The sequence below is a fragment of the Lemur catta genome, chromosome 2 (assembly GCF_020740605.2).
Source record: "Lemur catta isolate mLemCat1 chromosome 2, mLemCat1.pri, whole genome shotgun sequence".
NCBI classification, from domain to species: domain Eukaryota; kingdom Metazoa; phylum Chordata; class Mammalia; order Primates; family Lemuridae; genus Lemur; species Lemur catta.
In genome coordinates, this window is record NC_059129.1 from 29,118,272 (window position 1) to 29,131,751 (window position 13,480).

The window sequence follows — 13,480 nt, forward strand, 5'->3', positions numbered from 1 at the left end:
GTACGTTGGGAAGACAGCCAAGGGGGACAGCCAGTGCAAAGGCCCTGAGGTGGATGCAACTCCCAAGTGTTCCCAGCGGAACCTCCACAGGGAGGACGCGGACAAGCTGTCCTTGCACACGTGTGTGCATGTGGCCGCTCATGTCCACGCCAGGCGAGCCTGAAGAGTCTCCAGGAACTGAAAGAAGAAGTAAAGCCCTTTCTGCGCCCTCCCTGCCCCCTTCTGCTCCCCCTCACCACCCGCAACCGCAACAAAAAGGACTTCCTCTTGCCAGCGCATTTAAGGCCCAGCCCGAGCCCGCCGGGACAAGTCCAGGTCACACCGCCTTCCTGCCATGGGGGACACCTTCATCCGTCACATCGCCCTCCTGGGCTTCGAGAAGCGCTTCGTCCCCAGCCAGCACTATGTGAGTAGCCTGGGGGTGGGGTAGGGGGCACAGCAAGGGACAGCGCAGCCCCCTGGGCCACCTGGACCGGGAGGGCGAAGGGGATGGGGTCTTGGGCACGTGGCTCCCGGTCCTGGGCCCTGGATCCGCCCCCGAGGTCCACAGTGGCTGAGGGCCCCTGACACCCAGAGCTGCGCGCCTGGGAGACAGCTGACCTGGGACACGCCTGCCCCCGCCCTTCCCGGGGCCCGCATTCCTCACGCACGCCCCCCTCCCAGCCCCAGCCAGGAGTCTCCTCCCTGCAGCCCAGCCCTCAGGTGCACTGCCCCATCCTCCGGGGAGCCCTCCCTGACCAGCTCAGCTCGTAGGGAGTGGCCCTTTCGGGACCCAGGCCTGCAGCTGGAGCTCTCTGTCCCCCAGCCTCCTCTGGCATCATTACGTTAGAGTCTTATCCTCTCCAGTAGGGTGACAGCACCACAGGGGTCAAAAAAGGGGCCCCTCCTGCCTTGGGGGGTGGGAGAAATACCTGCCCAGACATGGCCAGTCCCTCAGTGGGGTCCCCAAGCCCAGAGGAAGACCAGGGAGGAACTGCAAATTGTATGGCGCTTGTATGGAGCATGCAGTGCTATGTGCCAAGACTTTTTTTCTTTCTAACTTTTTTGTTTTGGGGAGACAGGGTCTTGCTCTGTCACCCAGGCTGGAGTGCAGTGGTGTCATCATAGCTTGCTGCAACCTCAAACTCCTGGGCTCAAGTGATCCTCCTGTCTCAGCCTCCCGAGTAGCTGAGACTACAGGCCGTGCCAGGCTAATTTTTTTATTTTTATTTTTTGTAGAGATGGGGAATCTCCTTATGTTGCTCAGGCTGGTCTCGAACTTCTGGGTTCAAACAATCCTTCCTCTTCAGCCTCTCAAAGTGCTAGGATTACAGACGTGATCCACCTGCCTGGCCTGGAACTTTTACTTTTGAAATAATTTTACATTTACAGAAAGTTGCCCAAAGAGAACCAGTAACTCCAATATTGCTTCACACCACTTTCTCTTTCTTTCTTTCTTTCTCTTTCTCTTTCTCTCTCTCTCTGAATATAAATTTTCTGAATCATTTGAGAATAAGTTGAAGACGTTGTGTTTCTTTACCCCTAAATACTAGGCGGGTGTGTATTTCTTAGAATCAAAGACATTCTCTTCCATAACCGCAATGCACATGTGTCAAAATCAGGAAATACATTGATACAACACTATTATCCAAACCCCAGACTTTATTCAGACTTCCCCAGTTATCCTACTTGTCCTCTGCAGTAAAAACTCTTTTCAAGTCCAGAATCCAATTCGGGATCAATTAGCTGTCATACCCTTTAGCCTTCTTTCATTTGGATCTGTCTTAATCAGCTTTTCTTTGTTTTTGCCACCTTGGCATTTTGAAGCGAGCGGCCAGTTACTTTGTGGAAATATCCCTTGGTTTGGGTTTATCGGATGCTTCTTCATTAGATTCAGACGATACTTCTGGGGCAGGGACATCTTGGAGGTGATGCTGTGTTGTTCTTGGGGGATCCCGTCAGGTGACAGGCAATTCTGACTTGTTCCAGTGTTGCAGATGTTAACTTTGGCACCTAGGTCACGGACGTGTCTTGCGAGTTCCTCTGTTGTAAAGCTATGATTTTTCCCTTTGCAATTAACAACAAACTCCAGAAATATTCTTTGAAACTATGGGACTATCCTGCCCCTGGTAACTCGTGCCTAGATCTAATTACTGTAGTGATCACCAGAGAGTGATTTTTTAACTCTCTCATTCCTTCTGCATTTATTAGTTAACATTTTACTGTAAGAGTTTTCCCTTTACCTTTATTTACTTGTTTACTTATATCAATGTGGATGCGTAGATTCCTATTTTATTCAATGGGTTATAATCCATTCCTATCATTACTTATTTTGATGCTCGGATTGTCCCATATTTGGCCGGTGGGAGCTCCTTCAAGCTGGCTTGTCTGCCCTTTTGACACGACCCACCGTCCTTTGAGCCTGTCCTGACTTCTGGCACAATGAGCTCCAGGTTTATCTTGCACTTTCTGGCCCAGCCCTGGACTCAGCCATTTTTGGTGATTTTTAGTGGAGAGGGAAATTAGAACCCAAGGTCTGGAAGCAAGGTGTGCTCATTGCCATAGGGCATCATTGCTTGCATCCTCGTATGACTCTCGCCTTTCACCATTTGATATTCCACTGTGAGAACCCTGCTCCCAACAAGATCAAGCTATTTATTCTTTCGCTTAACCCTACAGTACGCATAAAGTTGTTTCAGAATTACTGCACCCATACCACAGTAGGTGTATAACGAACAGTACACCTACTAACCTATTCGTTCAAATTTTTCTTTGCAATTCTTTGTGTCCTTTTATCTTTAGACAGAGGGTAATAAAAGTGCTGTAACTAAAAGTTACTTGGATTCTTTCTTTTCCATTTTTCTTTAATACGGTTATGTTACTGATTTGGTGTAGAGTTAAGTTCATTTGTTTCTGTTTGCTTCCAATTTGGAGGTTTTAAAAAAATCTTTGTTGATTTAACTTTATTTTTAAATATGTAAAATATGAACACGTGTTCAAACATGAAAATGTAACAAAAAGATATACCTGGAGTCTTATCCCAATTTTTTTTCCTGTTTCCATTTGCAAAAATAAGTAGACATCTGTATAAATTTAAAAAACATTTTTCTTCTTTACTACACACACGTAATAAACAAGTTGATATACTGTATATGCTTTTTTCATTTGGCTATAACGTCCTAGAGTTCCCTTCAAATTAATTCGTTGAGTCTTTCTTATGTTTTTTACATCTGCTTAATAGTCCATTGTACCAATATGCCATTGTGTATTCAAACAACTGGTTAGATTGTTTTCACTATTTTACACCTAATCATCCTGTATTTATATTGCAAGTTGAACACTGCTTTATATGTTTGAGTTACATACATATGTGTGTGCGCATGCTCTGAACTGTTTATGCCTTTTGCCCATTTTTCTATCAGATTTTTGTCTTTCTTCCTTCACAATGCCCAGCTATTATTTAAAATTTTTTTTTTTTAGAGACGGGGTCTTGCTATGTTGTCCAGGCTGATCTTAGACTCCTGGCCTTAAGTGATCTTCCTGTCAGTTTCCCGTAAGTGCTGGGATCACAGGCATGAGCCACCGTGCCCGGCCATTTGTTGAGTTTTGAGCATTACCATCATTCTAGAACACACCATGCCCCAGTCATTCCTCTCCTAGCCCCAGAGACAACCACTGTTCTCACTGTTTTCCACCTTAAATTTGTTGTTTGCGCTAGAATGTGATAGATTCTTCTGGGTCCATCAAAGCTGTGCCCTCTCTGTGGCCCAGGCAGCCCCAAAGATCTCCCTCACCCCAGTCTTCGTAGAGGGCAGCCCCGGTGCGTGGCGAGGCCCCCTTGGAAGCTGAACGCGGTCCCCCGCCCCGGCCTCCCCCCAGGTGTACATGTTCCTGGTGAAGTGGCAGGACCTGTCTGAGAAGGTGGTCTACCGGCGCTTCACGGAGATCTACGAGTTCCACGTGAGTGCTGAGGATGGGAGAGGGCGGGACAAACAGGCAAGAGAAGAAAGGGTCTAATGCACAGTCTTGTCACTTCTGCTCCATCGGTAACGCGGGGAGGGGTTTCAGCCTGGAAGGTGGTTTCTCAAAATTCACCTCCTCTTGTCATTTTTTTCAACTTAAAAAAGACATTTTACCTAAAGCATATTTTATTGTGGTAAAACATTCGTAACGTAACATTTACCCTTTTAGCTGCTTTAGGTGCACAAGTCAGTGGCGTTAGCACTTTCACAACAGTCTCATGCAACCGTCACCTGCTGTCCGCTTCCAGAATTTGTCATCTTGCCAAATAGGAGCTCTGTCCCCATTCAACACCAACTCAAAGGGACGGTCTCATGGGGCGGACCTGCCCTGTCCTGCAGGGCGCAGCCTGGCGGGGTCGCCACGAGGCTCTCATCCTGGACTTGCCAGGCACGGCCACTGGCACGAACAGGCTCCCTCGAGTACCAGAAGGACGTTAACCGTACTGACGCCCCAGACAGCAGGTCCTCTTGCTCGTCAGTGTCTGCGGTCACCGAGGGCCCCGTGAAAGAACCCCATAGGCTCTAGAAGGGAGGGTCCCGACACCAGCAATTGGTTGGACAGAATTGGGGTGTCCACGAGGACGTCGTGGTGTGCAGAGCTCGGCTGCTGGGTCCTGGTCTGAGACAGGGTCAGGTGGACGCAGGGGCCACCGAAGCCCGATCCCAGCCCTGGGGGACCCCCGCCCCCGCCCACGCCCGTGCTGAGTCCAAGGGCGGCACACAGCGCTGCTCAGTGATGCATACAGACGGCACCCGCACTGTTTGCCTCCTTCTCCATCTCATTGCTGTCGCTGGGTTCCTGAGTTTTTGAGACCTGTCCTTGCCGCTACATGTGTGACTCCGTCTCCCCTCTTTAGGCGGTTCTAGTTATTTCGTTGTAGGCTCAGCCTGCTTTGTTACCTGGCGGGTTGTCCGATTCCCAGCGCCTCCTATGTGCCGGGCGTGTCCGGCTGTGAGCAGGACGGGCTGCGGGGGGAGGGGCGTGGGGGGGCAGAAAGCAGATGCAAATCCCCCCACCCCCTAGACCTCAGGACCCAGGAAAACAAAGGGACAGTTAGTCATTCACGTGGTGTGCTAAATGGTGATGAGAACTGTGGAGCGGAATAGGGCAGGGCTGGGGACAGGGAGGATGTGGCAGGAGGGACCACTGTCAATGCTGTGCTCTGAGGAGGGGCTGAAGGAGGAGAGGGAGAGAAAGAGAGACAGAGGTAGACAGAGACAGAGAGTGCTCTGTTTATATATGGAAGGGAAGAATGGGAACAGCAAGTGCAAAGGCCCTGGGGCAGGTGCAGGCTTGGAGTGTTCCTGGGTAACAGAAGAGGAGAGCAAGTGGGGGACAGGTGACGTGCAGGTCACGTGGGGCCTTGTGGACCAACCGAGGCCACTGACGTCCCCTCTGAGTGAGCTGGGAACCAGGTGGGCGCTGAGCAGAGGAGGGGCGGGATCCAACTTGGGTTTTAAGAGGATCCCTCTGGCAGCTGGACTGAGGACGGACAGGGTGGGAGTGGGAGAGGCATACGGAGGTCATTGTCATAATCCAGGCTTGGGGCTGGGGTGGCGGTGGGTGGCGGGCAGGGGTGAGGTTCTGGAGAGATTTGGGGCGTAGAACCAAAAGGATTTGCTGGAGATCCGGATGTGGGGTGGGAGAGAAGGACGGAGGGATCAAGTTTGCACCCGAGTCTCTAGCTGCAGGGATTCGAGAGGTATTTAGCTCGTTTCCAATTTTGTGCTTTTATGATGTTGCAATAACGAATATTCCTTCACATCGTCCTTTCCTTTTATGTTTAGAAAACCCTAAAAGAAATGTTCCCCATCGAGGCGGGGGATATCAAACCAGAGAACAGGATCATCCCCCACCTCCCAGGTGAGGAGTGGGGCTGGGTCACCCGTCCTGGGTCCCCTCACCTGCCCTCCTAGCGGCCCCTGGCCGGGCCCCTCTCTGGCCACTGGCGGCCACTTGAACTGGTCATTGAGTTCACGAGTCCCGTGGTGCCAGCCCCCAGGTGGTTTGACGGGCAGCGGGCCACGGAGAGCCGCCAGGGCACGCTCACTGAGTACTGCGCCACGCTCATGGGGCTGCCCGCCAAGATCTCCCGCTGCCCCCACCTCCTGGACTTCTTCAAGGTGCGCCCCGACGACCTCAAGCTCCCCACAGACAGCCAGTGAGTGGCCCCCTCCCCGCACCGGGCACGGGAGGGAACGGGGGCCGGACGTTTCCCATTTTACAGGCAAGGGGCTGAAGCTCAGAGAGGGACAGCCACCTGCCCCAGATCACACAGCTGGAAAGAGGAGGCAGGATTCCGACTCTGGCTGTGGGACCTGCCGAGTCTCCCCCCGGGCCCTTCCGAGCCTCATGGTGCTGGGGGAGCGCTCTGGGCTAGGGCTGAAGTTCCCCTCCTGACCCTGTGGCCACCTGGCCATGGGACCTGGAGCCCCGCTGGTCACTGCCGTTCCCTGAGGTGGTTCCCCATCTGTACCGGTGGTGAGGCCCAGCCTGGAGGGCGTGGGGCGATGCCTCTGTCGCTGCCCCGGGTCTCCTGTGCCCACGGCCTGCGTGGAAGGCACCCGAGGTTGAGTGAGCTCCGGGCGGGCTGGGGAGGTCCCCCTGTCCGACCCTCTCTGGTCGCTGAAGCTCAGGGGGCAGGCCTGGAGGACCGGACTGCCCCTCGCCAAGGCACCCAGGCCGCCAAGACAGAGACGGCATTGCTTAGTGTCCCTTGAACGTGCCTCCTGGTCCAAGGGAGGGCAGCTGTCACCGGCCGGGAGGGCCTGGGATTGGTGGGCTCGTGCTGCGGCTCCCCTGCCTGTCGCCTGCTCTCTCTGGAGGCTCCAGAAGACAGGAGATGGCCCCCGGGCTAACGCCAGCCTCTCCCGGGCTGGGGGCATCGTGTTGGCCGGCGGGAGGCAGAGGGGGCTCACCCTCTTCTGCAGATGGTGCCGTCTCCTTGGGGTCTGCAGGAGGCTGGGTCATGTCCTCCTCCTGTGCCTCCCTCGGGTATGGAGCAAGGTCCCCTGTGTCACTCCCAAAGCCCCTCTTGGCCAGTCCAGTCGCTCCCCTCTCTCTGCAGTGGCCCTGTTCCCTCGTTCCTTTTTCTCTTGGGAAGTTCTTCTCTAGGTCTACCCAGAGCCTGTCCTTCCCCAGCAGGAAGCCGCCTGTCTGACCAGGCCGTTTGTTCCCCCCCAGGACGAAGAAGCCGGAGACGTACCTGATGCCCAAAGACGGCAAGAGTAACGTGGCGGGTGAGAGGACAGGGCCCCCGGGGGAACCCGGGGTTGGGGTGCGGGGAAGAGGGCAGGGGGTGGGGGCAGGCTGGGAGGGCTCTCGGCTGGGTCTTTGGGGGTCACTAGGGAGTGAAAGGGGCCCCTTGCAGGTGGCAGTGAGTCCTCACCTCTGTGGCCACAGAGCCCGGCACAGACCACGGCTCCCAGGAGCCTTGGGCATCTTTGTGGCTGAGTGAGTGAACAGGTTTGGGGGCCGGGGGGGCCTTTCGAGGTGATGGAGGGCCATGTCCGTTCCTAATCTTTATTGCTTGTTAATAGTAACACCTAAAAGGCATGGAGCACTTGCCAGGCACAACGTTAATGGTACTAGCTCACGTGACCATCCCTAGCCCAACACGAAACAGGCGCTGCTGTGCCATGACCCCATTGTACAGCTGGGCACACTGAGGCTGGATGTGAGTTGAGACTCTTGCCCAGGGTCACCCAGCTACTGAGTGGTGCAGCAGGATTTGCGCCAGCCAGGGTGACGCCCAGGCAAGGACTCTGGGCTGCTCTGAGGGACCGGCGGCGTGCTAATAGCTGGCCAGCGCTGCCGCGACACAGGGGCACGGCTGGGCGGTTCGGAGGACGGAGGTGAAAGTTCTCACAGTTCTAAGGCTGGAGCCTGCACCCAAGTGCGACAGGGCTGGTTTCCCCTGAGGCCGCTCTCCTTGGCCCGCAGACTGTCCTCGTCTGGCCTCTCTCCGCCTGCACGTCCCTGGTGTCTCTTGCTCCTCTTCTGAGGACACCTGTCATTGGATTAGGGCCCCTCCCTGTGAATTGCCTCTTACAAGACCCTGTCTCCAAATGCAGTCACGTTCTAAGACGCTGGGGGTTGGGGCTTCAGCATACGGATTTGGGGGACAATCCGGTCCATAGCAAGCCGCACCAGCGAATCTGGGGGTGCTGGTGAGGAATGCAGGCTCGGTCCCACTGCAGACTACCGGGTCGGGTCCCAGGGGACAGGGTGCACATCGAAGCTGGGAAAGGCCACTCGAGGCCACTCACTAACCTCATCAAATGAGAACGGGGATGTGTTTGAAGTGGGGGCTGGAGCCCGGAGCACGCCAGGCTCTCAGAAATGCAGGTCGGCAAAGACCGGGGATGGCAGTGCCTGTTCTGGTGGCTGGCACGGGGGACCCGCCCCTGAGGTGCCCGCTCCCTCTGTCCTCCCTCTGCCCCAGACATCACGGGCCCTATCATCCTGCAAACGTACCGCGCCATCGCCGACTACGAGAAGAGCTCGGGCTCCGAGATGGCTCTGGCCACGGGCGACGTGGTGGAGGTCGTGGAGAAGGGCGAGAGCGGTAAGGTCCTCGCCGCACCAGGGCTCGGCAGCCTCCGGCCCAAGGGTGGGGGGCCCCGGCTCCTTCAGGTGTCCTGAATGTCCTCCCCACACCGTGGGTCGCCCACTCTCTGAGTGTGCGCCGTGGGGTGGCCGTGGACATCCGTGCAGAGTCCTCTCTGGGGGGCCCTGCTCATAGGAAGCGGGTTCAGAGCGGGAACTCTGAGAGCCCGTGTGTGGGCGCGTGTGATTTCCGTGTTCGCTTTGGAATCTGAGCGCGGGATGTGCGTGCCTGTGTCCGTGTGTCCTCACCACCCCCGATGGCGGACGGGGGTGCCAGGCCCTGCCCCTCAGTCCCCCCCTCCCCACACCTGGCACAGGCTGGTGGTTCTGCCAGATGAAGGCCAAGCGTGGCTGGGTCCCGGCGTCCTTCTTGGAGCCCCTGGACAGTCCCGACGAGGCGGAGGATCCGGAGCCCAACTATGAAGGTGCCGCTGCGCTCCAAGGCCGCGGGGGTGTGGGAGGAAGAGGCAGAGAGGCGCGGGGATACTGAGTGGCTGTCTGCGGGTCTGGCCTGATTGCTGGCTGGGCAGAGGGGAAGTCAGGGCTTAGCCCCATCTCCTTTGTCTTGGGGGCCCAGGTAGGTAGTGATGCCCTTGGTCAGTACAGAGAACCAGGAGGTGGAGCAGAGGGTGGGGGATGGGAGGGGGTCAGCCTGGGACATGTGGTGGCCCCCAGCATGGGGCCAGTTCCAGTGGGAAGCTGAGTGATGAGCTGGCCTGAGGCTCAGGAAGGAGGGCTGCCTGGAGGTGGCGGCGTCATCCCTGACCAGATGGGGAAAACTGGCAGCCCCAGGGCTGGATGGGGCCTGCATTAGGTTAAAAAAAGTTAGAATCGGTTGTCCGTATTTTAAAATTGAGAGATTTCACCACGTGATGTGGATTTATGGCTCCTCATTAAACACTGGGAAAGGCCTGCAGCCCCACGTGCCAACAGCTGGCTCGAGTTGAGCGGCTTCTGGTGCCACGTGGATGGTGCTTCCCCACCTACTGTACAGCTGGCCACTTCTCGTATGTGGGGGCCTGGCCGGGCCTCTGTCATTATGGAGCTCGTGGCCCCCAGTGTGGACGGTGGTGGATGGGAGTGGGCAGCATGCCTGGGTGCAGTGGGCAGAAGTACAGAGTGTGGCCCTGGGGGCGGGTGGCAGGAGGAGCAGGGGCGAGCCAGAGCAGGGGCCCGTGGGCTCCACGGGGGTCCAGAGCAACTGGGGGAGCCCGAGGCCCAGAGAGGAGAGGAGGGGTGACGAGCAGACCCTTACACTGTGTCCTGCGCCCCACTGTGGACCAGGCGAGGCCTACATCACCATCAAAGCCTACACTGCTGTGGAGGAGGACGAGGTGTCCCTGCTCGAGGGTGAAACCATCGATGTCATTCATAAGCTCCTGGACGGCTGGTGGGTCGTCAGGTAGGAGATCCACCCCCCACCCTCCCGGCTACTGCACCCACCCAAGAGTCAGCCCTGGCTAGGGCAGGGCCCGCTGGGGCTCTGGGCTGACTTGGCTGTGTGACTGTGTGACTCTGGGTAAGCCACTGCCCCTCTCTGGGCTGTCTCCGTCTTGGTAGCAGGTGAGTGATGAGCCCACCCTGCCTGTCTTGCGGGGCTCAGTGTCCTTGTCCAAATGGGTACATGTTTCCTTTGTGACTTAGGATCCCTTCCTGAGCAGCCCAGTGTTCCTTCTCTGGCAACACTGGTGAACCGCTGCACGAGTGATTACTTTCCTTTTCCCTTTAAGATGTTTTTTTTTTTTTTTTTTGAGACAGAGTCTCGGGAGAGTGCTGTGGTGTCAGCCTAGCTTATGGCAGCCTCAAACTCCTGGGCTCAAGTGATTCTCCTGCCTCAGCCTCCCGAGTAGCTGGGACTACAGGCTCACATCACCATGCCTGGCTAATTTTTTTTGTTTTTAGTAGAGACGGGGTCTCGCTCTTGCTCAGACTGGTCTTGAACTCCTGAGGTCAAGTGATCCTCCCGCCTCGGCCTCCCAGAGTGCTAGGATTACAGGCCTGAGCCACCGCGCCCGGCCCTTTTAAAACTTTCATTGCAATTCACATCTGTTTATTCCCAATGAATGTAGGAATACTAATTATTTTATTCTGGTTCTGGGAAAGCAGGATCTAGGGACTTGCTGGGCCATTTTGCTGCAGCCACAGGGCCTCCCAGGTCCTTGCCGGGGTTTTCAGAACCCTGGGTCACAGGGCCAGCCCGTGACCCCAGCAAGCTTGCCCTGAGGCTGTGGCCACACACACATACCTCCAGCCTGGGCCACCATAAATACCCCTCCCCCTGAATCTTCTTGTGATTTTTCCCACCAGCCAAGAAGAATTAAGAGTTTTACCGTGTGACATCCGTGTTGTGTGAAGTCTGTGTTATACAATGTGGTTTTTTTCCCTCCTAAATATAGTATTGACGATGGAAAGGAAAATATTTTCAAGTGGTGCTGGAACAGCTGCATATCCATATGGAACAAACCAAAAAGCAAACCCAGACCCCTACCTCACACTATACACAAACATTCATTTCCCGTGGACCACAGGTTTTAGCAACTGTAAACCTCAAACTAAGAAGCGTCTGGAAGAAAGCACAGAAGAACTTGGTGACCTGGAGGCGGGCAGAAGTTCTTAAGACACAAAGGCAGTCACCCTAGGAGGGAAGGGACAAATACAGTCTCATAGCAAACATGTCCCCTGGGAGGACGTGTCCTCCCTCTGCCCAGACTGCAGGAGACCTGGGAGGGCCTGTGTTGCACAGAGCAGGAAACTGAGGCCCTCAGGGGCGGGGTCTTCTTTGCAACCTCTCAGCCTGCCTTGACCCCAACTGTTAAGGGGGAGCCCTGAACCTCCCCACCTCTGACCACCCCCAAGACGACCCTCAAGGGCTGCCTCTGTTGCAGGAAAGGAGACGTCACAGGTTACTTCCCGTCCATGTACCTGCAAAAGTCGGGGCAGGACCCGGCCCAGGCCCGACGCCAGATCACGAAACGAGGGGCGCCGCCCCGCAGGTGAGCGGGGGTCCCTGGGGCTGGGGGCCGGGCGGCGCGGAGGGGGGTTGCTCTGTCGGTCCAGGCCCTAGATGGGCAGTGCCGGGGCTGGGGAGAAGGGGCAGGGGCTCCCAGCCTGGCGGGGGCGGGGAGGCAGGACCCTCACCGGGTCAAGTGGCTGGACGCGCCCTCCCGCGATGCCCGGGGCCCTGGGGGATGGTCGTGAGGACGGTGGCAGCCCCGGAGGCTTCCCGGGGAGGGCGGCCGAACGCCGGAGAGGGGGTGGGACACGGGCCTGGGCTCCACGGCAAGGCAGGGTCACTGTCGCGAAAGGGACTTCCTCGGGCCAGTCTTGGGACTCCCGGGGGTGCCCCTCCGAGTCCCGGCGGGCAGGGACGCGGCCGGCTCTGACGACGCGCCGTCCCGCTGGGCCAGGTCGACCATCCGCAACGCGAACAGCATCCACCAGCGGTCGCGGAAGCGCCTCAGCCAGGACGCCTACCGCCGCAACAGCGTCCGCTTCCTGCAGCAGCGGCGCCGCCCGGCGCGGGGCCCGCAGGGTGCCGGGAGCCCGCTGGGTGCCGGGAGCCCGCTGGGTGAGCGCGGCGCGGGGGGTGGGGCCAGCGGGCCCGGGGCGGGGCCAGGGGAGAGGCGGGCCCGGGGCGGGGCCAGGGAGGCGGGGCCGGGGCCGGGGCCGGGGCCGGGGCGGGGCCTCTGACTCGGCCGCGCTGTCTGCCCGCAGAGGAGGAGCCGCAGAGCCAGCGCGCGAAGCCGCAGCCGGCTGTGCCCCCGCGGCCCAGCGCCGACCTCATCCTGACCCGCTGCAGCGAGAGCACCAAGAGGAAGCTGGCGCCCGCCGTCTGAGGCCCGGGCGCAGGCCCCAGATGGCGCCCAGCCGCTCCGCCACCTCCCGCCCCTGTCCCTGTATATACGTGTACTATATGGCCTGGTGCCTGGATGCGGCGGGCAGCCCGGGGCCCTCGCCCCTCATGGCTCTCCGCCACCCTCAATAAATGTTGCTTGAAGTGGACAGAGGCTCTGCAGAGGCGCAGGGCGGACTGGGCGCCGCCCTAGGGTATTTCTAGAATGAGGACAGGGGCTGTGAACTCTGCTGAGAGGAAGTTGCAAGAGCTGAGGTCCGGTTGCATGCTGCCCTGGCCTTGGCCAAGAAAAGGTTTGCACAAGACCAAGTGCAAGAGGAACTTCCGGTTCCCTGCAGACCATGAGTCTGGACAGAAACCCTCTGCTCGGACTCTGGCCAAAGAGTCCTAAAGATGGTGCACATAGTGCAGGGGGCCAGCCCAGTCTCATAACACGGCGTGACCCTGTAGCTGTACCTAAACTTTGTAATTTAGGTATGGGGGTATCCGCTGATTATTCACCGAGACCCTGCCCCAGTTAGGCGGTTGGACCAGGAAGCATTGGCCATGAACAGACTCACTGCTTACCTTAGCGTTGCTGCCAGCCCAGGGCCTGGAAGTCTTTGCTGGTGGGTCTAACCCAAAATGCAAAAGCCACTAAGGTGCAAAGTGGAGCTGCAAATCTTTTGAAAGATGCTGCTTGCAATGAAGGCCACGAGTTCCCCTCCTAAGCAAAAGTGGCTATGTGAGGGCAGGCAAGGGCGGTCCCGTTAGAGATGAGAGAAAATCGATAAGGGGACAGATGCCGGCCAAGAGAATAATCTGACCATCAAGGGATTGGCGAGGCCTTGAGAAAACCATGGAGCCCTTTACTAGTTTTGTTGCTGCAAAAGTCCACTGTTTAGACCCGTGGGAAAATGAACCAACAATCCCAACCCCTCTGCTTGTTCAGTTGCACTTATAATTTTTTTTATTAAACCCAGTATAAAATATTTTCATAATTTTTAGTTTCATTTTTTTCCAAGATGAAGTCCTGAT

At 56.9% G+C, this 13,480-nt stretch overlaps 1 protein-coding gene across 1 annotated transcript; it reads left to right on the plus strand.

The window, feature by feature from the left end:
* Nucleotides 1-243: 243 nt before the first annotated feature.
* NCF1 (neutrophil cytosolic factor 1) lies at nt 244-13,434 on the plus strand. The gene is made up of 11 exons (XM_045543169.1): nt 244-406; nt 3,859-3,939; nt 5,790-5,865; nt 5,998-6,163; nt 7,186-7,241; nt 8,447-8,569; nt 8,928-9,035; nt 9,895-10,012; nt 11,496-11,603; nt 12,018-12,160; nt 12,325-13,434. Exons 1-11 carry the CDS (start codon nt 335-337, stop codon nt 12,444-12,446), a joined length of 1,173 nt encoding a protein of 390 aa, XP_045399125.1. The 5' UTR covers nt 244-334; the 3' UTR covers nt 12,447-13,434.
* The last annotated feature ends 46 nt before the right edge of the window (nt 13,435-13,480 follow it).